A 25,454-nucleotide genomic window follows, 5' to 3' on the forward strand; every position below is an offset into this window, starting at 1 on the left:
CTCTCTGTTCTGTTGATCTGGAGGGATTTAATGGCAGCAAAAGCTTGTAATGGGACTCTTCGGTATTAATGCCGGTTAAAATGCAGTTTAGTTGGGAACTTAGGCAGGTAAGATGCAAGGGGAGGGGATACTAGAGTCAGACTGTAGGCTTAATTCATCCTTGCTGGAAAGAGAGAAATGCAGCCACTTGGGCTTTGCTGGTGGCATGGGTGGGAGTTGCTGGATGAGCTATAGAGACACAGCACAGTCCTTAGCTTGCAGCTTTTGCATTCCTTCTGCTGTGCTGTCCTGGCATTTCCCAGGCCTCAGCCACTCTTCATCTTCCTTCATCTCTTGGAGCTAACCCTTTGGAGGCTCTGGGCAAATTTGGTCGCTTCTGTGCTAATTGTTTGGCAGTCTGGAAAAAGCCGTCTTTGGAGAGTTACATAAGCGGGGAGGGAGTGGGGGAGCAAAGGATTGTCCTGCTTCTCGTGTCAGTATAAATCAGCGGAGAGGGAAGCAATGAATATTTTTATTTATTATTTATACAATGCCATAAATGTACTTGGCACTCTGCAGTCAAATAAAAGACAATGGCCCTGCCACCAGGATTTGGCAGCCTGAGAGATGAGAGCTGACCTCCTTCATATTAATGATCAGGGCTCGATTGCTGGTGGGAAGGGGATGGGAGTATGAGATCTACAGGATTAAAAAAAATACAACAGGCCCCCTGCCCCCCGGCCCTTTCATTGCTTATGCCTAGTGACTCTGACATTTGAAGTTATATGTAGATACATATACTTGTTAAGTATTTGGGAGGCTGTATCTTCCCAGACATTTTTACTTCACCCGGTGGAAAGGAGCCCTGCTTCTCCCAGACCTTTGGCTATTTAAAGTCAAAATTTCTCAGAGTCTTGGTGGCGCAGCAGGCTTGCTTGCTTCAGGTGTACCTGCTCCAGTGCCTCAGGGCTCACAAGAGAGTTATAAGGCTTTCATTCTTTTGCTGTTGTCCACTTGCAGATGGGAGATTTCTGCAGAAGGCTAGAGGAAGGCATTATCTCCCATCTCTGGGATGGTGCTGGGATGCCCCAGCTGCCTTGCCTCAAAGTGCCCTGCTTTTTGCTTTGCCTCAGTGCCTAGAGAGGTGCTTAAGAAATTACTCTGATGTGATGACTAGGCTTTTCTAATGACTTGGATGAACATTCTGGCCCCGGTGAAGTCTTTGGGAGGTTTGCCAGACTTGCATAGGGTTTCACTGTACTGCCTAGTGGTTGGTACCCACATACAAGGTGCTGAAGCAGATTGGCTACTAGTAGTACTCAGGAGGCTCTGACTCGCCTTTCTTAGTGAAAATGGATGAAAAATGTAATTGCTCCCCCACCAAACTACATCCTCTGAATTTCTCAGTGTTTCATAATTTGTTAACCAGCTGTCTCACGTGCAAAGCAAGCAGATTTCAAACTTTTATGTACTTAGCTGCCACCTCTCCTCTCAAGGTCTTTTTCATCAGTTAATTGTATCCCTCTGAATGAACATCTACACTTCTAATGATATTAACATGAGTGTACTAACTGGCATCTTTCTGTTTTGTTCTTGCCTGGGATTATTGAGTATGTGCCTTTTGCTCCATTGTGTTTAGCTTCCAAGGAAGCTGACTTCCAAGGATGGAATACATAGCATGACTGGGATGAACAGATGATCTCCATCTTCTACATGCATGCAAGAAAAAGTTAAGTGTACTGTAGCTAAGATCCCATGGCCCACTTAATTGCAATGATATAACTCTGCTCATCTGATAGTACACCTACTAATACTAGGCCTGTGCAAAGAGCTTTCATCTCTGGTGAGAAGCTCAGTGATTCCACTACAGATGTTGTACTCTGGTCCCTCTGCTTGAGGGACACCTAAAAGTGCGACTGACTTGAAGCCTATAGCCTGCCGAATGTGTCCCGAGGAAGTTTTAAAGCCTTAGTGTTACCTTTTGTGTGGAGAAGCTGCACAGAGTCTGAGTAATGCTCACACACTTGGCAGACTCAGAAGATACCTGGTTTGGTGGTGGTGGGTGGACTGTCCATATGTGATGGTCTGATCCTGGGGTGACCCCACAAGCCCAGTGTATCTGTAACACCTAGGTCAGCAGGAAGGCAGTGTGGTCCCAGCATGTAGGTCTGGCTGTGGAAGACATGAGACCCCTGAAATGCCATCAGTTTGGGGTGATGCTGTGCTGCCCAAGGTTTTCAATCCACTGCTCTGTGCAAAAGCAGCACAGAGCATGTCTGCACAGAGCAATCCAGCTTGCAAAGAGGCTGCACAATCCTACTGTGTGCATTGCTCTGGCAATAACTGCATGTGATGGCGGCTTCTTCCACCAATTGCATCTCTGCTTTTATCTCAGTTATTTTACAAGGACAACTATTTTTAATGTTGCTATATTTGAACTCCTTTCTTTTGCTTTCACCTGCCCCCCCTCACCTCTGCATTGTCACTAGGTTGCTCTGTTCCCTTCCCTGACCCACACATGTCCCTGTTTCACCACCAGACATTCATAGATATTTTTCTTCTTGTTTGTGGGTCTGATCCACCCTACATCTTCTTTTAAAAGTGACTTTAATTTAATTCTTTGCCAACTTTGCTGCAGTCAGCTGCACTAACTGATAACTCCTTTCTCTGACTTATCTAGAGGAATTCATGGGTGAAACACTATGCAAAGCAAGACCAGAGAATTTGAAACATCACTGGGTATTGAATAATAAGATAAACCCACAAAGTCAAAGTCTGAGGGAGCACAAGCTATTTTTATGCCCTCCCAAAACTGACATATTGGATTTGATGCTGTTCATTCCTTCTTTTTTTTTTTTTTTTTTTTTAGTGTTTATAAATCAAGTTATGTACTGTTTGACTGGTGAAGACAAGAAACTGTGTTTTTCCCACTGCAATATTAGGGCTGATTTCTGTGACTGAGCTCAACAATCAGGAAGGGTTGATGTGGTGACTGAATTCTGAGCTGTGAGGAATCCCAGCCACTGCTCAGGAGGTGGAGGGTGATCTTATGACGGAATGCAGAAGAAGAGAGGAAATTTGAGCTAGGGTAAAAGAGGGATCTGAAAACTTCTAGGCATGTAGAAATGGCTGTGAGTTCCACCTTTGGAGTAAAAAATGTCTCTAGTGTCAAAACTAGGTGACTGTGCAGAGAGAAGAGGGATGCTTTAGGAATGAAGCTTGAGAAGTATCTGTACAAGAGATTCATGACTAATAGAGAAATGAGCAGCACAGTCTCTTTAGTCTGCTCTCCTCACAGATTATTATACCAGTGCTATCATTTAGGTTTGCAGTATGATTTTCTGCCTACACTCTTGGGCTGGCACACTCCTAGCTGGGATGCTATTGTAGCAATGTAAAAGCACTCTGCACCAACATACCGACAGAGCAGGCTCCACACTGGGAATCTGTAGAGCTCTTTCTCTACCAAGGACAGGTGATGGGGCACAGCTGTATGGATGTATCTATGTGCATGATCAAGCTGGATAAAGAAAAGCATACAGTAAAAGCCCTGAAGATGGTGCTGACAGTGATGATTGACATTCCAGAAACAAACTAGTCATCACCTGAATGCAGATCAGGACAGTTACAGCTTTGAAGAACCTGCAAGCTGCAGATGACAAGACTAAAGGACAGAGGGAAAAGGATATAACATAGAGAGGTACTGAGGAGACTAATAATGAGCATTAACTCTCCCAGCAATGCATTTACTGTCTTGCTGCAAGTTTTTTCAGTATAATGTTGTCTCTGTCCTGATCAGCTTGTTCTTGGTATGGTAGAGAGCATGTCCACTAACCAAAGGCAAGTCAAGGGAAGACCTACTGGATACAGCCAAAGGACAGCAGCAAGAATGGTTACAGGTCTAGATAATACAGCTTGCAAAGAAAGACTGAGGAAACTGGGCCTCTTTAGCCCCAGTGCAAGTACATGGAGAAGAAACGGGTCGGTGATCTTCAAAAACATAAAATGTGCTTTCAGAGAAGAGGAGACTTATTCTGATTTCCCTGTCCATGGTGAAGATAACAAAAAATATTGTAGTTGGGTTGCAGCAGGAAGGCTTTAGTTCAGGCACTTGGAAGAACTTTCCAACAGCCCTGGCATAGGTTGTCCAGGAAATGGGGGAGTCTCCAGCACCAGCTGTCTTTCACAGCAGGCTGAATGAAGAGCTGTCAGGAACAGTGATGTCTAGGAGAGACCCACCAGAGAGAAAGGGACAGAGCAGACATCTTCTCAGGGTCAGATCCATGTTTTTGATTCTGTGGCATTGTTCATGGTGCAGTTTGGGTATAAAAATGAAATATTTTGTGGGTATGAAAAGGACAAGCCTCCTCTCTTTGAGAGTCATCCATTAGCTGTGAAGGAGTTAATTTCCTGGCTGAAACAGAAGATACAAGAGCAAGTCATTTAGGGCATGTTGCTGTGGACATGCTAGTCTATCAAGACTTAAGTGTAGGTAAATCTGACACAGGGGGCTATGAGAGACCTGCTCCCAGGGTGAAATTCCCTGGGGCATCTCAACTTGGCACTTAACACTTGGGCAAATGAACTGAACACAGAGTATCTAACATGGGCTCAAGCTCTTTTGGACCTGCAGCTAGCAGAGAAGTTGAACCTGGGACCTTATTTTAGTGGGTCAGATTTGTGGAGCTTCCTATGGTAGAAAATTTAAACTGAGGGTCTGGGCCTTACGAAGTGGAAGGAGCCCTCCCAGAGAAGCCATGTAAGGATAAGGCACTACACACGTACACACACACCAAGTTTTGCCAGCTCATTATGTTATCCATCAGGGGTTTATTTTTTTTTAAAGCAGTGTAAAAGTAGATTGACTGATAAAAAACAGCCTTTTTGTTTTGAGAGCTTACTGAGTTTCAGAAACTGCTTTCAATGCTATTGGCAAACACTTTACAGTGTAAACAGGCCTACATCAGGCAGATAAATAAGTGCAGATGCGCTTTTCTGTAGGAACCATTTGGTGATAGACAATATATTGAAAAAAAATTCTCATCAAATTAATTGTGGCTAATTAGACATAACCCCTTCCCCTCATCCCTGAATCCCCTCCAATCGTGGCTGCTTGAATGGGAAGAGCTCCTATCACCTGTTTCATTATGCAGATTGATATTCGAACATCTGAGAACAATGCTGCTTTCTGCACGGCACGGCTCCAAGTTGCTAATGAAACAGCTCTGCCAGACAAGTCACTTAAACCCACTCTCGCTGCTGCTGCCGACAGCTCTCATGGCGAGTTGCAGGGGGGAGCGGGAAAGGGGCTCTCTACTCTGAATGTGCTAATAGCCCCCAGCCTGTGTGTTTATTGCTCTCCAGAGCAGGAAGATTTCTGCTCTTTAAGTCTGAGAGGTTGCTTTCCCAAAGCTGTGGTCTGATTTGGACTTAATGCTTCTTGATTTCCGTCTGTGAAGTGGGGGGTTGAAGTGGCGGACAGCCGCTGGGCTCTGAACGCACGTCTCATCCCTAAGCTACCCCAGTCCTTTAGGCATGCTTGGTGTCTGCTTCCCACCTCCATCTCTAGCATTCATCTCCCCGCCCCACATCTCATGTGAAGCCAGCTCTGTAAGGGATTTCTCTCATGGGTGAGAGCGTGTCACATCACCTTGGGTGCAAGGGGAGCATCTTACAACTGAGGCCTCACGGTGAGCAAATGGAGGCTTCAAGTGGGGTACACCTCCTCCAAGGGCTCTTTAGGTGCTGGTCTGCGGCTGAGCCCTGGGGGTTCACTACCAGGCAGGTAGGTAGAGCTGGGCAGCAGGACAAGGCTTCTGCTGCATGGAAGTGTGAGGGGGGCTCCTACAAGCACAGACCCTGTACAGCCCTATTTGCCACTGCCTGTGACTCTTTGCAGCTGGGTTTGCTCAGCAACTGGTGCAGTTTCTTATCTTCCTCTCCCCTGTTATCACCACATTGTTTTGCCAGGGCCTCACAGGGCTACTCTTTGCAGATGCCTAGTGTAGAATAGTTGTGACTTAGGGCTCTGGCAGGAGAAACATTTACATGAAATAATGGGAGAGTTCTCTCCTTAATCTAAATTCTGACCCTTTCTGTCAGTATCTGTGGCTAATTCCTTTGTCGATATTTACTGAGGCACTGAGATTACCTCTGCACAGGCTGCCCCCATGTAATAGTCCCTGCATTGTGCCTCAGCTCTTGTCTCATGCGTCTCAGACTCCTTCTAGACCAGCCTGCCAAAGTGCCCTGCTTCCCTGGGGCTGCCACTTCTGATCCAGACCCACTCTCCTAGCCCTTGGGAAAAGCCAAACAAGTGGCTTTCCTTACTGAACTCTTTGTCAACAGTGTCAACTTTGTTAACTTTCCTCCTTATGGATCTTCTCCAGTTCCTCCACACATGTCCCTCTACCATGTTACCAGCAGAGAACACACTTCTCCATCTGTCCCATATATTTTCTGGGAAGACTTGTATGTCTTCTTGATCCTCTGGTATGAGCTGTGTGGGGCAGAAGTGAGCTCAGAAAGATACAGCAGTTTTTGGCTATGTAGAGCTCTTTGAAGTTTCCTCTATCTCTGGATTGAGCTGTGCCCACCTATGGTGAGCAACAAACATGGGGATTTTTCAGCTGCCATCTCCTGCCAGAAAGCTGCATGCATGTACCACTATTCTCAAATGTGAAGAAGTTAGCTGTTTATCTCTGGCTCCATGGACTGTGGAGTCAGCTGGGCATCAATTGCTTGCAGCTTTGCAAGCACCAAATCAGGTGTCTGGGGATGTGTGTTCCTCTTAGTGATTCAAGCTAAAGATCTCTGCTGTGGGTCCCATACAGATCCTTTCAGACTGTTTCCTGTCTTGTCATCCACCAGGCTATGGTTGAAGTGTGTGCATGCGGGTGTGTGGAGAATAATTTGGATTCTGATTAAGAAATTAGCATGGAGTAAGGGATGATGAGTGAATGTGCAGTATGTGGTTTCACAGAAGCCATCAGCCTGGCTTCCTTCTCTAGAAACATGCTTTTCTAGTTGCCTAAACCAGTCATTTCCTTCAGGAGGAATTTTTTCACTTATTTATTGATTGCCCAGGAGATTAAAAATTAAATATGGAACCTTTCATCTCTGGCTGCTAAGATGGGCCCTTGAACACAGGGTGAACAAAGGATAGTTCAGAGGTGGGATCGTTTCCCTTATCACAGCCTTGCCTGACTCTAGAATCCTTCTTACTACAATTTGTAGACATAGTGATGGAGGTAGACAAAACTAAAGATTGTAACACCTGGAACAGAGGGTAAAGGTATAAAATGGACATTGGATGCAACCTCTTTTTCTCTTAACACTCTTTTGGCCCAGAAAGAGGCTTTCATAGCTGCTGCCCCTCCAAAGAGCATGCTGAAGCTGAGGTTGTATCAATGTTGGTTGGGTCTGTCTGCTGCTTGCTCTGCTGACTTGACTTTGTTGGAGGACTCTATAAAGATGAGGAATGTCCCATCTCTCTTCAAGGCTGGGTTTTGCAGCCCTTGGGGAAGTAAGTTGCCCACTTTGCAAACTCCTGTTTTAGCATATCAGGGGAGAGACTGTTCCTTTGTGCCTGGTATGCCAATACCCTTCTTGTGATGGGTCCCCTGAGCTGTCGCTATAATCAGCTTGGTAAAAAAGCATAATTTTAGCATGCTGCAGTGATTTCTCTCCCATCAAAGTTTGCTTTCATTAAAGGTTTTAATAGCTGTGGGTTTGTCTTCAACCCTAGGGGATGTGCCAAGGTTCTAAGAGCCACCTTACTGCCTGTTTTATGCTATGTGAAACCTCCTTTTTTTGATGATATGCCAACATGTGTTTCAAAAAACAGCCCCGATGTTTTCTGTTGTCTTAAAGCAGTAGGACATGTGTTCTCTCTCACACATGCATATGTGCACATATAAGCCAGCCCATCTTGCCATTCAAACTGGAGAGATGGTTCCTTGCACAACCAGATAAGTTGACCGGTACACAGAAACAGGTGATGTGGATGGTGCGTTCACCTACCCACAGACACATCTCTTGGTTGGCCTTATTGCTGAGATGTTGTGAACGAGATACACTGATTTAGTAGCTTTGACCTCCTCAGATGAGTTGACCAGGTTCCAAACTGGCTTTGAGCAGAACTCAAGAACAAGGCACATCTGCATGTTTTTTAAGCTATAGCTATAGACCACAGACATATTTTCACTATAGAAGGTGGCAGAATATGACTGCGTGTATTAATGTATGAGGTGTACTGTTGCTGTTAAATGGGTTTAGTCTGACCATTAGCGTGTTCTTAGCATGCTTCTCAGTATCATCCAAATATACAGTCACAATTGGGAGTCAAGAATAAGCACCAGGCAAGCTACTTCTTGATATGTCAAAAAAAGAGGGAGCTGTCTGTCTGTCTATCTATCTATCTATCTATCCATCCATCCCTCCATCCATCTAATCTGTCTATCCCTCTATCTTCTACCTTTGCATCTTTTTTCTTTACTGCTTATTCAGTTCCTGGTTTACAATTCTGTGCTCCTTCTCATCTGCTGGTTCTAGGGGTTTTAAGCAGTCTTGATAATTGACAGTCTAAATTTTACTGCTCATAAAACCCCAGAGAGCATTGATTATGACTTGAGTTAAACAAGTGGCATATAAAATCTCACAGCCTTGCAGCCGTAGGGGAATGTTATGATGAATGTATTTCTTGGGAGCCACAAAAGGTTTGGAGTATTCTGCCAGCTCTGTTCTGGGCATCAAATGTTACTAGTAACTTGCAGCCACTAATAGCATTTAATATGGGACATTTGCCCAAAAGTTTAAAAGCTGATCATTCATTTGAAGTGGCTGTGAGGTGTTCTGAGAGGCATCTCTCCCCATTAATTACTCTTCTACTTCAGTCAGAATCAAGAAGTGCAAAGGCATCCACAGAACTGAAAAAGATACTTCTTAGAAACTAAATGACACTTTGTGGATAAAATGCACATAGATTTTATTGAAAATCTTTCCTTGAATGTGTTCCAAAGCCACTGTTACCTTTTCCCTTTCTTTTTTCCTTTTCCCTTTTATCTAAACTCCTTTTTATCTTTGATCACTGGTTATTTTATGGACTTAATCCAGAGTGGACAAAAAAGACCAGGTTGCTCGGATTCAATTCGTGGTTATTGGGCACTAACAGGAGATGTTTGTGTTTGAAAATAGTGAAGTATAATATCTTCTCAATAATATTTTCTACACAATAGTAAAATAAAATCAGAACTACCTTCTGAAGAGAGTGTGTTCTCACATTCAGATGACTGCTTCTTGCTGAAAGATTATGAGAAATGTTCTTTCTCTGTCTCTCCAGTTCCAGAAACCCAATGACTTTTCTCCCCCTTTCCGCTTCGGGACGGTTCCCAATGGCAGCACAGAAAGGAACATTCGCAACAACTACCCTGAAATGCACAGCTACATGGTGAAGTTCAATCAGAGGGGGGTGGATGATGCACTGTTCTCACTGAAGACTGGGTGAGGTTTTCTTCTTCCATGCTTATTCACCACAGAAACCTGATTTCTTTGCATGCTTGTCTGGAATATTTTTTGTGGGGTTTGGAAAATAAGCCTCCATTATCATTCCATGGTTAAAAATATAGCAAGACCACAGAAAGCACAGAAGAATAATTCTCAAGTTCTCTTAGCCAGGTTTTTCCATGACATCTGTATAAGAGTTTCTCGTTTTGCAGTGCTTATAAGACTATTAAAAAAAAAAAAAAAAAAAAAGAGGATCTTCTGTATCCTCGTGTATATTAGTCCCAAAGACCTTGCTTCATCAAGATGTTTCATGCTGATGGGTCCTTGTAAGGACACAGGAAAAATACACAGGAAAAACTTACAGACTTCTGTGGACAAAGGTTTTTTCAGAGCATTTATATTGTCATCTGGAATTTCCTTTGTTTTCCTTCCTTCTGCATATAAAAGATTATGTTAATCAGGAAGCTGAAATAATGCTTGTCAGACTAATCCCACCCCAGTGTATCACTAGCTAATACAGTGTAATGGAAGGTGTGTTTGAAGTAAACAGTTTGGAAGTAACCCTTGTCTCTGGAATATTTTAGTATCAAGGGCTGAACAAAATGTTGTTTGAACAATATGAAAGTGTATAAAATGGGAGCATTTCCTTGGGTAATCTGGGAAACATGTGAAAAATCATTAGCAAAAAGTATGTTTGAATCATCCTATTTTAATATCAGATTCACTGCCATTTTGCAAGCCTTGGTCCTTTATAATTAAATACTTCCTCCCAGAGCTGACCAGTTTGGTTGTCAGAGCCCAGCCCTAGTGAAAAAAAAAATTCTTGATTACACTCCTGTTGCACTCTTATGAGAAAGTTCATTCCAAAGCACGAATGAAGATGTTCAGCCAATTTAATTACTTAGATTGACTGAATATTCCTAAACTTGTTTGCCAGGTTCAGAAGCACACAGCCTATTATAAATGATTGTACCATTGTTGGATGCCATCCTGGGAAGGTGTATTTGCCAGGATGGTCATCATCCAGGAAATAAATATGCTTTGTCCTGGAAATATATGGATGAAATAGAGCTCATCATTTGCGGTAGATGTCATCCTGGCTTCATATCCACCCTTGGACAGACTTCCCTATAGATATTCACTTGAACTGAGATAATCACCATACTGGAAATATATGTGCAGGAGGTGGATTGAAAAGATAGCGTGGGTGTGAGAATGTGCAGGGTGGAAGGTCTTTGGTCTTTTATCGGAAAATGCTTCATTTCAGATCTAGTGGGCTTTATCAGCTGTCTTTGGTTATATGGAAGATGCAGACCCTGAGACTGCCCCCCACACCCAAATCAATTTGTTGCAGTGAGAGGAAGGTTCTCATCAGTCTGTTGTGCTGTCTACCCATCCCAGCCCATAATGGGGATTTCTCTGTGTTGAAACAGAATTTTTCTTCTGGCTTTCGGTTAAGCACTCTTTACTAAAGAGCTACTCAGCATGGTAAACCATAAAGCTGCTATCGTGGCCACTTGACATTGGTAAAGATCCAGTAGTGCTTTTCACAGTAACGAAGGAGTTAAACATGATGCCCTGACCATATTTAATTTTTAAAAATTACATTTTGCTCAGCTAAGTCATGTTAGCAGTTTCAGTCGGAGGTAATCTTTTCCTCATTCCAACCCCTACTTTGAATTCTAATGATACATTTTATAAAGCATTTTAGGTTCCTTGAGATGAAAGAAATACAAGCTATTCTTAGGAGTATAGATCCCCTTGACTTTCTCTTCATTCATCTTTATCTTGCAGTATGTTTTTATTCCAAATTTTCTTTCAGATCAGAAATTACAATTATCAAAGTGTCAGGAAGAAATAGTCCTCTATCTTCACCTGTAAACAGGTTCTAGGCTCAGATTTTAGTTAACTCTGATGAAGGTGAAGATGTTGTAGTCCATCTGAAAGAGGTTCATTTTTGCCTTAATTACCTGAGAAAACCTTTGAACTCATACAGATTCTCTCTTTTCTGTACTATACTTCTCTTGTTTCTTGCACCTGTGCAGGAAGTTGGATGCTTTCATTTATGATGCAGCAGTGCTAAACTACATGGCTGGCAGAGATGAAGGCTGCAAGCTGGTGACAATTGGTAGTGGGAAAGTGTTTGCCTCCACCGGCTATGGCATTGCTATTCAAAAGGACTCAGGCTGGAAGCGCCAGGTTGATCTTGCCATTCTACAGCTTTTTGGTGATGGTAAGTGACAAGAAAAAGAAGAGTTGGAGGTTTCCTAAGAAATACCAAGTTTTGCATGTAAGAAATAGAGGTTCCTACCTCTGCTGCTTCAGATTTGAGTTGAGAACAGGAGATTATTAAGTTTGTTAGAAGCATTACACCAAAAATGTGAGGATTTCACTTGTTTTATGTTGTTGATGCAGGGTAGCAGTATCATCAAAAGCAATGTCAAAGGCACTAAAGGTATCATAAAACCAGCTCAGTTGTGTATTGAAAAATATCTTGTGTGAAGAATGTCTTGTAAAAACAAGATTTCTGTTGTGAACTTTTCACTACCTTTGAGGTTTTGCCATGCCCAAACCTACTGATTATACTGGACTTTCTGTGGTCATCCTCTACTTCAAAGTTCTAGACAGGATCAAGCCATGCAGAGTTTATAAAATGAAAAGATAAATATTTCTGGATGAAAGAACTCAGATTTTCCAAAACCCAAGGAAGGACTTGAAACTCAGAAGCATATTTTGGAGTGAGTTTTTATTCAGAACATTATAGTTACCTAATTCATCTCATGCTTTACAGACAAATTGCTATTATTAAAAAAAAAATTATTTATGGGATAAGAAATTCCTTCTTAGAAAATATTTTCCTGCCTTTCCTTTTTCATTCCTTATTACATCTTGATATGTCGTTTTTCTGAATAAATAAAATTCACTTTTTTTTTTTTCTGAAATCTGAACATAATGTATGGTATAATAAATATGGAAAGAATGTAGTTCTGATATACTTTGGCAGAAAATTGGCCACCTGATGGATAGAGTGTTCTGTCTTCTAAACAGCCTAATATATATTATTTCAGAAAAAGACATAAGTTCTCCATAAAGCTTTAAAGACTGTGCTATGGCATCACATAAATATATGTGGATTTTTTCCCCCTGTCACTGGACTGGAGGTTGACAATGTGAAAAAGCTTAACTTTCCTAACATGATGAAAACAATTGCCAATCTGCAAAATTAGTTTGTTTCTGAATGTTTCAGTATGTGTGTGCGAGTGTTTATCTCTCCCCTCATGAAAATACCATAACAGAAGTAAGTGGGGTATGAAATTAGACTACAGAACATTTGTTCCTAGCTGATACAAAATAGTAATATTTTTGATTGGTCAAAGGGCTTGGAAGTGTTGAATCTGGACAAAACTGAAGGGAAGAAAAACAGGTAAAAATGCAGAAATATTTTTGGGAACATTGCACCTGGTTTTAATTGAGCTATGGATATGATGGAAAAAATTCAAAATCAGACATTTTTATTTAAAAAAAATCAACATTTTGAATTTTGAGCTGGAAATGTACAATGTTTTCATTTAGAAGTGATTCATTCTTGTGTACCAGTATCAGTCACTGATTTTTCCCTCATTGACCTAATATGAAAGTGAAAGCTTGTGAGGCCTGGTCTTCAGTCATCTGGTGGACAACTTTTTCAGGATCTCACTGTAGACATTTGGCAAGTGTGACAGCTGTGTCCTGTGGTACAGCTTTTTGTGCTTAATATCTGGCTGTGGAAAAATTCAGTTGCCTTCCCTGTGACAAAGTGCACCTGCCCCTATCAGAAGGGCAGTTAGGATATTTCATGGATGTAATAGATGTGGGAAATGAGTATGGCCACTGAAAATTACCTTAGATCAGCTTCTTGCTTTCAGTCTGCCCCAGCTGGAGCTCTTTAGCCATAGCAGGGCTATATAACCTGTTTCTTTTTTTTCTCTCTGTCTTTCTAGGGGAGATGGAGGAGCTGGAAGCACTGTGGCTCACTGGCATTTGTCACAATGAGAAGAATGAGGTTATGAGCAGCCAGCTGGATATAGATAACATGGCAGGTGTCTTCTACATGCTGGGAGCAGCCATGGCCCTCAGTCTCATCACCTTCATCTGTGAGCATCTCTTCTACTGGCAATTCCGCCACTGCTTCATGGGTGTCTGCTCTGGCAAACCTGGTGTGGTCTTCTCCATCAGCAGGGTGAGTGTCATTGGCTAGTGGTGAGGAACAGAGGCTTTATTCAGACAGTCCTATCTACTGGAGATGGGTAAATCCACCAAGACTGTCTAAAACACAGGTGACATAGGGTGGCGGTCTTCCTGTGACATTTCTGGTCTCTGCTGGATTATGATTATGGAAAGGGAAATTCCACATGGAAATGAAAATGCAGTACAAAGAGAAGTTAACTTTAACCGTCTGCTCCCCCAAAGTGAGTTGTGAAGAGGCCAGATTTGGGGACAATAAGTTGAGTAATGGTGCATAACATGATTAGAAATTCTGGAGTATTTCATTGTCCTCCATATTACAGCTGTTTGGCTGACCTTATGTTAACTAGAAGTATGCTATCATGGACAGTTAGAAGTCCCTAACCAAAAGCCTTACCCTAAACCATGCAGAAATCCTTCCAGAAAGAATGACCACATGAACTTAGCAATTGCTTTATGCAAATTTACCTTTGGGCATAATATTTACATTTAAAGAAGATTCTAGTAATTTCTGAGTCATATTTCTGCTATTAGTGTAACTAGCAGTGTCCCATTTGGAGCTTGTTTTTCTCTTTCAAGCCACTGGTCCCTCCTTCTGATCCATTCTGAAGTGAGGTAAAATCTTGGCGTTTTTTACCTCAGTGTCTGCTGTGAAAGAATTAACTTTGTGCAAGGAATATAAAATTGCTACATAACTTATTGTTGAGGAGAAATGACAAAGCTTTTTGAATGCAGGGTCACAGCCTCTCTTCTATATTGATAGTTTCTAACCTGTTTTAATCTGGAGATGGGCAATTGTGTTTGGTGATCCTTAGCTAAGTACAGATTCTTTCATTCTGGAGATATCTGTTAAACCTGGGACAGGTTGGTGAAAAGTCTAAAAAACGTTAAGCATCTGCTAGTTGTGGAGAAATCATGGTAACATGATGTGATGGTGTCCATTTCACAATTGACATTAATCAGCAGACACCATTTGGCAGGCCAGGGAATAAATGAGCCCCTTTCCTTTTGCATCTAGGAGTCACCCTTGCAAAGAGTCTGTGTCACGGATGAAATGAGCTAGTGAGGAGTGTGGAGGAATCAGGCACTTCTGCTGTCTGATTTGAGGTTGAATAGAGGACTTTCACTTTCAGGGATGTCAATTTGGAGCCTGTTATCACTGTTAAATTTAACAGAATGCAATTAAAAGTTCTATTGTACCTCACTCAACCAGATGCAAAAGACCTAAATACCTATTCAGCAGTCCTGCTCTTTCTCTGTTTCCTTTTCTAATCTGTACTGGTGATTAATGTCACTAAGTTTATGACAAATGGAGCTGTTCCCTTTTTAAGATAGCTCCCATCTTGTTTCACTGATGTACAGATGAATTTCAAGGGCCAAACCAGACTTTCTTCCTCTCGTCCTCACAGAATCATTTGTCTTGATGCTTTTGTTTGCAAGGATTTTAATTTCCCCGTTTGAAATTCCGTGTTACACCTACTAGATTTGAGTAATTCTTATAGATGCAAGCAGGTATTCTATATCCTACACATATGACATGAAGCAAAGCAGAGAAAGAGGAATGGAGGGTAAGGAAAAAATGTGAGGGGTAAGAAAGAGAGGCAAAACAGCAAGGGTTTGTAGATCAGGTCTGATTTAATTTGATCTGATTGTGCTTCATAACGGAAGGCTGACAGGCCTTGCTGTTCTACAGGAATACGCTGTTGCTGCACGGGGTGCTTCCCAGTCCAGGTCTCCTTTCATGTATTCTTTGCAGGACCACTCATCTTCCTGCTTGCTCTCATTTCAGGGTATCTACAGCTGCATCCATGGCGTGGCCATCGAGGAACGCCAGTCAGCGATGAACTCCCCCACGGCGACTATGAACAACACCCATTCCAACATCCTCCGCCTACTTCGGACAGCCAAGAACATGGCCAACCTGTCAGGGGTCAATGGCTCACCACAGAGTGCCCTGGACTTTATCCGCCGTGAGTCGTCGGTCTATGATATCTCTGAACACCGCCGCAGCTTCACCCATTCAGACTGCAAGTCCTACAACAACCCCCCCTGTGAGGAGAACCTCTTTAGTGACTATATTAGTGAGGTGGAAAGGACCTTTGGCAACCTCCAGCTGAAGGACAGCAATGTGTATCAGGACCACTACCACCACCACCACCGTCCCCACAGCATTGGCAGCACCAGCTCCATCGATGGGCTATATGACTGTGACAACCCACCCTTCAACGCCCAGTCGCGGTCCATTGGGAAGAAACCCTTGGACCTGGGGTTACCCCCTGCAAAGCACAGCCAGCTGGGTGACCTCTATGGCAAGTTCTCCTTCAAGAGTGACCGCTATGGGGGCAGTGGGGCCCATGACGACCTGATCCGCTCTGACGTCTCTGACATTTCCACTCACACAGTCACCTATGGCAACATCGAGGGCAATGCAGCCAAGCGGCGGAAGCAGCAGTACAAGGACAGCCTGAAGAAGCGCCCAGCCTCTGCCAAGTCCCGGCGGGAGTTTGATGAGATAGAGCTGGCCTACCGCCGGCGCCCACCCCGCTCACCCGACCATAAGCGCTACTTCAGGGACAAGGAAGGGCTACGAGACTTCTACCTGGACCAGTTTCGGGCCAAGGAGAACTCTCCACACTGGGAACACGTGGACCTGACAGATATCTACAAAGAGCGGGGAGAAGAGTTTAAGCGCGACACAGGAGGAGGAGGAGGGAGTGGATCCTGCACCAATAGGGCCCACCATAAGCATGGCTCGGGTGAGTTTGGTGGAGGCAACGAGCACAAGCATGGTGTTGTGAGCGGGGTCCCGGCACCATGGGAGAAGAACCTGACCAACCTAGACTGGGAGGACCGGGCTGGGGCTAATTTCTGTCGTGGTTGCCCTTCTAAGCTGCACAACTACACGCCATCAGGGGTGGGACAGAACTCCACCCGCCAGGCCTGCATCCGCTGCGAGGCTTGCAAGAAAGCAGGCAACCTATATGACATCAGTGAGGACAACTCACTCCAAGAGCTGGACCAGCCACCTGCCCCTGTGCCCGTGGCCACCAGTGCCACCTCCTCCTCCAAATATCCTCAGAGCCCTTCCAATTCTGCCTCCAAGGTGCAGAAGAAGAACCGCAACAAGCTCCGCCGGCAGCACTCCTACGACACCTTTGTGGACCTGCAGAAGGATGACTCGGCCCTGGCCCCTCGCAGTGTCAGCCTCAAGGACAAGGGCCGCTTTTTGGAGGGGAGCCCCTACGCCCACATGTTTGAGATGCCAGCCAGTGAGACCACCTTTGCCAACAACAAGTCCTCAGTGCCCGCCACCAGCTACCACCACCACAACAACCCCGGCAGCAGCGGGGGCTACATGCTCAGCAAGTCGCTCTACCCCGACCGGGTCACCCAAAACCCTTTCATCCCCACTTTTGGGGATGACCAATGCTTGCTCCACGGCAGCAAATCTTATTTCTTCAGGCAGCCTGTGGTGGCAGGAGGGCCCAAAGCCAGGCCAGACTTCCGAGCCATCGTCACCACCAACAAGCCGGTGGTCTCAGCCCTTCATGGGGCTGTGCCAGCCCGTTTCCAGAAGGACATCTGTATAGGGAACCAGTCCAACCCCTGTGTGCCTAACAACAAAAACCCCAGGGCTTTCAATGGCTCCAGCAACGGGCATGTTTATGAGAAACTCTCCAGTATTGAGTCTGACGTTTGAGTGAGAGGGGAAGAGCGCGGGGAGGGACTGGGGGTGTATGTGGAGTGTGGGAGGGTGGGGTGGGATCAATCCCATCGGCTACTCTCTTGGGTCATCCTTAGTTTGTGGGATACTGGAGTTCTGAGTAGTGCAGCACTGGTGACAAGTGCCACCTCTTGGTTTCCCCTCTTCCTCCTCCTCTTCCCCATCCTTCCACTTTTATCTCTTTTTCCATGTTCTTGCTCCTCCCATTCTCCTCCATTCCTGGCCATTGCACTTTACAGTGACGTTGGAGTTGGATATCCTTGCTTATGATTTCAGGAAGTGGAGAAAAAGTCAGGGAAGGGCTGAGGGGGCGCGGCAGTGACTAGTGTTTCACTTTTGCTGTCTCCCAGCAGAGAAAGGCATGTGCACACATGTGTGGCAGGAGGAGACAGCAGAAGCAGTGTAATGGACATGCAGGAAAATATGCTTGCTCAGGCAACTCTTCTGAAAACTGCCTAGAAAAGAGTAGTGTTTGAAGACATGGAGAAAGTGAAGGGGGAACATGACTAACTTGATGCACTTACATGTTAGCTATACTGAGGTTCTCGCTACATTATTTTGTGAAGACTATGGGGGTTTAGGGCTGAAAAATATTTGCGTATATGCTGAGAAATTTTACGCTGAAATTTGGAATTGTCTGCTGGGGGGTGTGGGGGGAGGGAGAAAAGGCTTGTCTGCAGGTCTGGCAAGTGGTTTCACTATGGCTATTATAGCCATTGGATCTGTGGCAAACCAGTGGGAGAGATGGAAAGGAAGTGGGGTCTGAGTTTGGGAAAGCAACCCTGGAGTCAGGGAGGCTGCTGGGATCTCTTGACAGAGAATGCTGGTTTTGCACTGAAATGAGAAGAGTTTGGGGAAAGGGGCACAGAGTTAGTTCATTAGCTATGAATTGCTCACTAGTTGTGACATACTTCAAGGGTGGGAGCAGCGTGTAGTACAGGTTAGCCTATACGTGAGTATATACCATAACTTTATACTTGAAATGTCTGTGGAAAAAGCAAAATAAACCCATGATCCTATAAGGTGTCTGGATAACAAACAGTGAAACAGAGATAAAGAGTAGGGAAAGGTGGAGAGTTTTGTCACTGTCACTTCAGGGGACACCAACCCTGTTTTGGCATGTCCTTTTAGCAAGGAGGGCAGGGAAAAAAGGGTTTTCATCCCTCTGCCCTTCCTACCCTTGACCAGCAGGTTGGAACAAAAAGAATAGAATGCCCTCTGCCAGTGCTGGCCTGGTGCTGGAGAGGAAAACAATGCCATGAAAGGGTGTGTGTGGTGGCAGTAGGGCTGGTGGACTGTTTCAAATGCCTCCTCGAACATGTGGATATGTGAGGAGGGTGTGCACACCCATGAGAAATACATATGTATATTTACTATTGAATGTACAGGGGAAGTACACGTCTTCCTGGGAAGGGGTGCACTTGAATAAATGCCAGAGAGCACAGAAGCTTGTGCTGAGGGCTGAAGACAAGACATGCAAGGCTGAGGTGAGTGTGTACGTGTACGTATGCCTCTGTGTGTGAGAGAGAGAGATACTAGCACAGGTGAAAAGCTGGAATAGCCTAGGGTTTCCCATCCCTGTAGTTGTAGTGACAGCTTTCCTGGTGCACCTAGTATCAATAAGAGTGTTTTTTTCTTTCCATTGTATCATTTTAGATGCAAGTTAAACTAAAGGAAAGGGAGCAATGGTAGGAGTGAGGAGCTGAACTCCCCTTTCATATGTCTTCTTTCTCCTGAGGTGGGGGTGTGGGTCGACCTCTACTGTCCTGAGAGATATGGCAAAGTTTGTCCTGCTTATCCTGGGTCTGTCCCACTGTCTTGATGACTGTGGCTAACCAGGGGAAGGGTTGAGAGAGCCCTATGCTGAGGGCATGGGACACTGCTGGGGACTAACTCTGAAAGGCAATGGCAGCCCCATCTTTATAAGTCACATTTCTTGGAGCTGAAAGCCACCTGTCTCACATTCCTCACTGCACCCTGGTTGATTTTATCTTATCTTTCTCTTTTTAAGCCAACAGAAGGCCTTTTATTTATTTACCTATTTATTTTATTTATTTTTTAAAGCTGGGGTGGAGGGAGGGTGGGATTTGCCTGTAAAGTCAAAGAGTGTGAGGAGAGGGTGGGCAGGGTTGGTGAGGGGAATATTTTCTTACATTTCACTGAGGAAATTAAGGAGGGAAGAGGGGGAGAGTCTTTGTAATGCCACCCCTTAGTCTTCGGGGTAAGGGAACTTCTTATTCTTTCCCTCTTCTCTCATTACAAGGACAAAAAAAGGAAAAGAAAAAAAAAAAAAAAGAAACCAAACAAAATAACAGCGCGATCTGCAATCCAGAACACATGGCAGCTTGTCAGACACCTCTGACAGCGGCCATCAAGAAGGCGTTCCTTTCATTTGTAAATATTTCTTTTTTATTGCGTTTTTGTATAAATTGGTGTTTCTCTTCTCGTGAATATTCAGGTCGTGGGGTGGGAGGGAGGGGAAGTTTGTTTCAGTTCTGTTTGTTTTCTACGACTTTTCAGGCTGCGTTTTTGGAAGCGGTTTACGCGGGTCGAGGCCGTATGAATGAGGAAAAAAGAGAGAGAGAGAGAGAGAGAGAGAGAGAAACCCATGTGTGTTGTGTTCCCCCAAGGCCCCCTGTATCGCCCTGTCACCTTTATCTTCATGAATGGAAGACGCCGGAACGTCACTTCAAGCCTTGCCAGCAGGGTTTCATGTTTTGATGGGAACACCCCCAATTCCTTTTTGCATATAAACTCTCTGTACCAGCATCTCTCTGTGGAGTTTGGGCCTCAAGGCACTACGCTGTCTTGATAGTGGTGAGGTGAACCATCAAGTTGGCCGCTCAGGTTGGACCATCACTTTGACATTAAGAGACTTCTCCAATGCTACTTTGGTTTAGAAATCTTGGACCTGGGAAAGCTCGTGATAATTTCTGGTATTTCCTAAGGGCTTGGGGGGGAGCTTGACAGCTGGCGAGGGCAGCTAATCTCTTTGGCGGTTATCTGGGTACTTTTCCGTCCCTCCCCACCTGGAACAAGGAAACCTGGAGGGTGGCTCTGCAGGGAAATTAAGCTGAAAACAAACCAAAAAGAAGTTAATGGAACTTTTTTCAAATCTCTTCTTAAAGGTTCTGATTTTTGTGTTCCGGGGTGAAAGTTGATTCGTATTTTCTCCGAACTGGTCTGTCCCTTGTTCCACTGATAGGCAGATGATAGTTTGCCAAAATCATTATCTAGTGTTGATACTGTTGTAGCACTGTTAACACTCCGAGTGCTCTGCAAATATTAACTGTGCCACAAACCACTCAAATGCTCTAGGGCAACCAGAAAAGAAGAACTGGAAATTCTGGACTGAACCACTGGTCTAACCACAGGAGCCTGGTATTTTGCCTTCTCCCATAATAGATTAGGCCACGTGTCCATCAGGTTAATCCTTTCTCCTATAAGCGATCTTTTCTGGTTGCTTTGTTTATTTTAGTTCTGACAGGTCAACAAGTTTTGGGACAGAAATAAAGGGGAGGGGGTGGGAGGGGGAGGGTATAATTCAGAAAATAAATTGATGATGTTATTAAACTCTGATTATATATTTAGAATTTTAGATTTGGTGTATTTTCATTCTAAGTATTCAAGTGAATCAATCAGGTAATACTAGCAGCAGGTGTTGTCTATACTAGAAAACCACCCACATGCTGTTTATTACCTGTCCAGAAAAGAATGAGATTTCATACCAGAGCCTAACAAAACTCCACATCCCCTCTCTTGCCATTTCTCTCTCTCTCCTGTAGAAACACCAGTATTTTCTGGGGCAGTGGCTGGGAACATTTCCCCTCTCTGAAGGTTTCTGCACACAAGAATACCGAGCAAAAACCATTGTGTCCTCTACAGTTTAGTGACCTCTACTGTATATTTGCAGCCAGCCTCCCATGAAAGATTAGGCACCTTTGGCAATGTTTCTGACATTTGCTTCCTCACTGTAGCCCCAAGCATGGCTCTCTGAGAGGTATTTTCATGAGCCATGTTCTTCTGAAGTGGTATTGGAGTGTATGTACTCTGCTGAAGGAGGATGTGTATGAAGGAGACGGAGGAAATAATTCAAAAAATATCAGAAATGTGCCATGCACAGCGGAAAGCAGCTGGCAGGTAGAACTTGCAGCTGTGGATCTCCACATCATAAACCTTCCTGGAGTATTAACATGAGCTTTTTACCATAACACAACACAACATAGGCTGGTGTAGTAGTTTTGTCTCCAATCATGCCTCACATTAAAGGCAATATCAGAACTTGTCATGTCACATCGTAAGTAGGAAAGAAAAGCTGCAGTCAGGACTTGTTGTCAGTTGAGACAATGAAGCACACCGGTCCCACCACCTCAGCAAAAAAACATCCCATTCTCTCTGAAATCTAGCATGCATTGTCAGAACTCTCCAGTTAAGAACCCCAGTGGGTTCAAAATGCTCAGCAATATGCAAGTATGAACTTTGCCTGTAGGGAACTGATATTGCAATTTCCAGAGCATGGGGGGAAGAAGATTCCTTCGTGATGTCATGAAGGATTTGGTGGAGGAGTTGAGTTGCCAGGATGGGCTTCTTTACTTCTGACTTCTTCAGCAATGCATGCTGATGTTGAGCTTCTTACACCAAGACGACAGTAATGCCCATCTTGAATAAAGCCCCTTTGTACCTTCAAATCGGGCTTGTTTCTCATAGCAACGTTGCCAGCAAAAGAGAGAGGGGGAGACAGAGAATGAATATGGTGGTGATGACAGGTTAGAGTGATCAGAGATACCTCAGGGATCTTTATAGGCAAGTCTTTGCTTTAGAGCTTTCTATCAAATGTGGTATATTCTCCCACCTCCGTTGCTTATCAACAGATGGAAGCAAGCCTGGGAACACAGCCAATGATCAGACTTAGGCCTTTCACACATCCTCCACTCCAGTCAAGCAACCTTTGATGAGCCCTTCCCATGGAGAAGGGTGGGAGGTTGCACTTCCCCACATATTTTTGGTTTCTGAAAAGAAAATGGGGAGGGGATAAAAATGAGGGGTGTCGATGAAGGGACTTTTTGTGCTGACTTTCTGCACCACTGCTCTAAGGAATTACACTTCATCCTTCCTGCTCTGTCCAAGTTGGCAAAGGGTAGGGTCCAGTTACGCTGCCTCTCTGTGGCATATGCTTGGGTCACCACAGGAGCCCCGGGAGCCATGTGTGAGAAAGGAACTGGATTGCTGGCAACAAATGGGGACGGACTCCAAGCCACAATCCCCGTCTGCACCCACTCTTCCCATAAGTGCTTCCCTGCTGCTGAACACACCTGGCGTGTCCACCTGGAACACACCTACCATGCTGCTGGATGCTGCAGGGCACATTGAGATAGTAACTAGTGGGACCCGATTGTTGTCCCCACAAGGGCTTATTTTCAATTTGCAGCCAAATAGATTTCCAAGCCATAGACCCTTGCTGCATTCACCCACCCACACTTCCCTGTGGCTCCCACTCTCCTCCCCCCTCAAAGACAAACTGGGGCGCTGACTGTCTCACTGGCAATATGAATACTATTCCTTCATCTTCATCATGGGCTCTCTGGACCTCCCTGGGGCTGACTGCAGACAGACCTGTTTGTCTGCCATTAGAACGGCAACAATGGCAACAACAAAACCCACTTTGTAATTGGCTTTGAGTTCTTCATCTCTTGAGCATCCCCAAATTTCTCTCCTAGCCATGCCATATGAGTGAATTCTGGCACCCTTCTGTCATTGCTGACAACAAAACCGACACAGAATGAATCTGCTTGTGCATAGAAAAAAGTAGTGAAACTGTATTGCAGAGAGAAGGACTCATGTCTGACAGTGCCAAGGGTACAGTCCCCTGGGTGCTGAGGTAAAGGAGGATCTCTGTGATGTGTTAGTAGTTAAAGATCTCTTAATCTGCTGGCCTCCTGCCATTAAAGGTTCACAGCAAGCACTGGCATATACTTGAACAGGTCAGAAGAAAATTCCATGCTGTGGGACAGGGGTTCCTCTGGGCACGTGCACATATACAAGACATGCTGGGGAAGTGAAACACACATGAACAAACCTGACACAGCAGGAAGCTGTGAGGCTTGCGTGCCTGTATGCACATACATACACAGAGACACAGACACATGCATGGTACATTGCAGTATGCTTAATGACTCTGTCCCATGGTGCATTTTTGCCAAGTAGGAACAACGTGACCTTTCCTAATGTTCTGCTGGTAGTTATTTAATTTATGTATTCACTTTGTGACTTTTACATCATCTGCTTTCTTGACTGCAGCATTACTGTGTAAATATATGTGTATATATGTACAGAAACTAACTCGAGCAATTATATTCAGGTTGGGAAAAGGGTGGGTTTTATATCTGTACAGTATTTCCTTATTAAATAATGGCATGGGGGGGTTGGGAAAGTTAACTTCTAAATTGTGGTTTTATTGGTCTGTGGTGTTTGAAGTTGTTTCAGTGGTTGCTTTTGCTGGTTCGGAAAGTTTATCTGGATGTTATATGTGTGTACCAAGAAAGGGTCCTCAAACAGGGGAGGTTTGGGATTGGTGAGGGGTGGTGGGTAGCAGAGGGTGTTAATAATTTCCTGTAATAAAAGCCGTGTTGATTGCTAGGGACTGTTTGTGTGAGGCACAGGGCTGTTTCCTTCTCTACGTGCTTTGCTCTTTGGTTACTTTCTCTTCCCTGGTCCCCATTGTCTTCCCCCTGGGATGTCAGCAGAGTACATTTGTTACTGTGAACTACAGGGATCTCTCTCTGGGCCTTCATTTCCTGACCAACTCTTCCATCTCCTTCTTTCTGTGGTCTTCCCAGTACCAGTGGGAGGGGAGGCAATGTGGTCTCAGACCCTCTGTGTCATTCTTGTCCACCTTGCTTTGTCTCCTTTAGACACACTCTGCCCTTTCTCTAAACAGAACCTCCTTGTCAGCCGTTTTGATCTCTCCAGCAGTTTACTGCCGCATCTCCCTGGCCTCTTATCTACTTATTTCCCATCTTACACTGATTCTTCAATTTCATCTCTATTCCTCTTCCCTCAGAATGACTTATTCTGGCTGTTTGCCCACTCTGCTCCTCTTATTACTGTCTTGTTGCTCTGTTGTCTTCATCAGACTGTGCAATGGCTGTGCAGAAGATGAGTGAAGGGCAGGCATCTACTTCTCCTCTCCTAGAAAATTCTAGCCCGGGCCAGATTTTTAGAAGATTATATTTGGTACTTTTTTTTGACTTCTCTGTCACCTTCACTGAGGTGATGTTCTGCTCTTATCCACTCAAGAAATAAGAAATTATCAGTCTAGCAAATTAGCCAGTACAAGGAAGCAGTGAAATTGTCTTTTCTGAGAAACCCAAGAGCCAACATCGTTTCTGTCCTTGATGACTGGTGAATTTAGAGTAGGGGCAGATACAGTTTTTATCCACTACTTGACCCATATCAGGGTCAGTAGAGTTTCTTTGCTTTTACTCTGTGTAAATAAAGCAAGGGTGCTGGAGAGAAGTATGCTATCTTTTAAAAGAACAGGGCTACCTTCCTTTATTACCTAGAGGCCATTGGCTTGTAAACATCTGCATGATGTTTTGCTGTGTTGCAAACCTGAGAGTGAGTGTCTGGTAGTATCTGGTCCCTTTCTGTCTGACAAGTCAATATAAGCTATTGCTTGACACTAGGTGCCTAGGGTTTGTGGTCTAGTGTCAGTCAGTACGGGAGTGGTGTGACATGGTGAATAAGCAGAAACAGAGCCAATGCGAAACTGGTAGGGGCTCTGGGCAGATGCCAAGACACCTCCCTCCTTCCCTTCCGGACAACTTGCATTGTTTCTTAATGAACGTTCATCAACTCACCATCCTCCACAGCCATAGCACTTCATGCTCAACCATGAAGACGTCTGGATCTGCTGGTCACAGTGTGAGAAAGGGCCAGTCAGTCTCTCCATGTGTGCATGTGCCATGGTCTCTGAGGGTTTGAATTGTACTGTGTGAAAGAATATAGTCAGTGCAGGGAGCAA

General features: G+C 44.4%; 1 protein-coding gene across 1 annotated transcript in view; it reads left to right on the forward strand.

Annotated features, from left to right (window-relative positions):
• GRIN2B (glutamate ionotropic receptor NMDA type subunit 2B) overlaps positions 1-17,407 on the forward strand; it is a 207,041-nt gene extending 189,634 nt beyond the window's left edge. The window contains exons 11-14 of the mRNA XM_074901403.1: positions 9,320-9,480; positions 11,529-11,716; positions 13,464-13,702; positions 15,497-17,407. Of these exons, the coding sequence (XP_074757504.1) occupies positions 9,320-9,480; positions 11,529-11,716; positions 13,464-13,702; positions 15,497-17,407 (2,499 nt within the window). The remainder of the gene's footprint in view (positions 1-9,319; positions 9,481-11,528; positions 11,717-13,463; positions 13,703-15,496) is intronic.
• Positions 17,408-25,454: the final 8,047 nt, after the last annotated feature.

This window comes from Athene noctua, chromosome 3, assembly GCF_965140245.1.
Source record: "Athene noctua chromosome 3, bAthNoc1.hap1.1, whole genome shotgun sequence".
NCBI classification, from domain to species: Eukaryota; Metazoa; Chordata; class Aves; order Strigiformes; family Strigidae; genus Athene; species Athene noctua.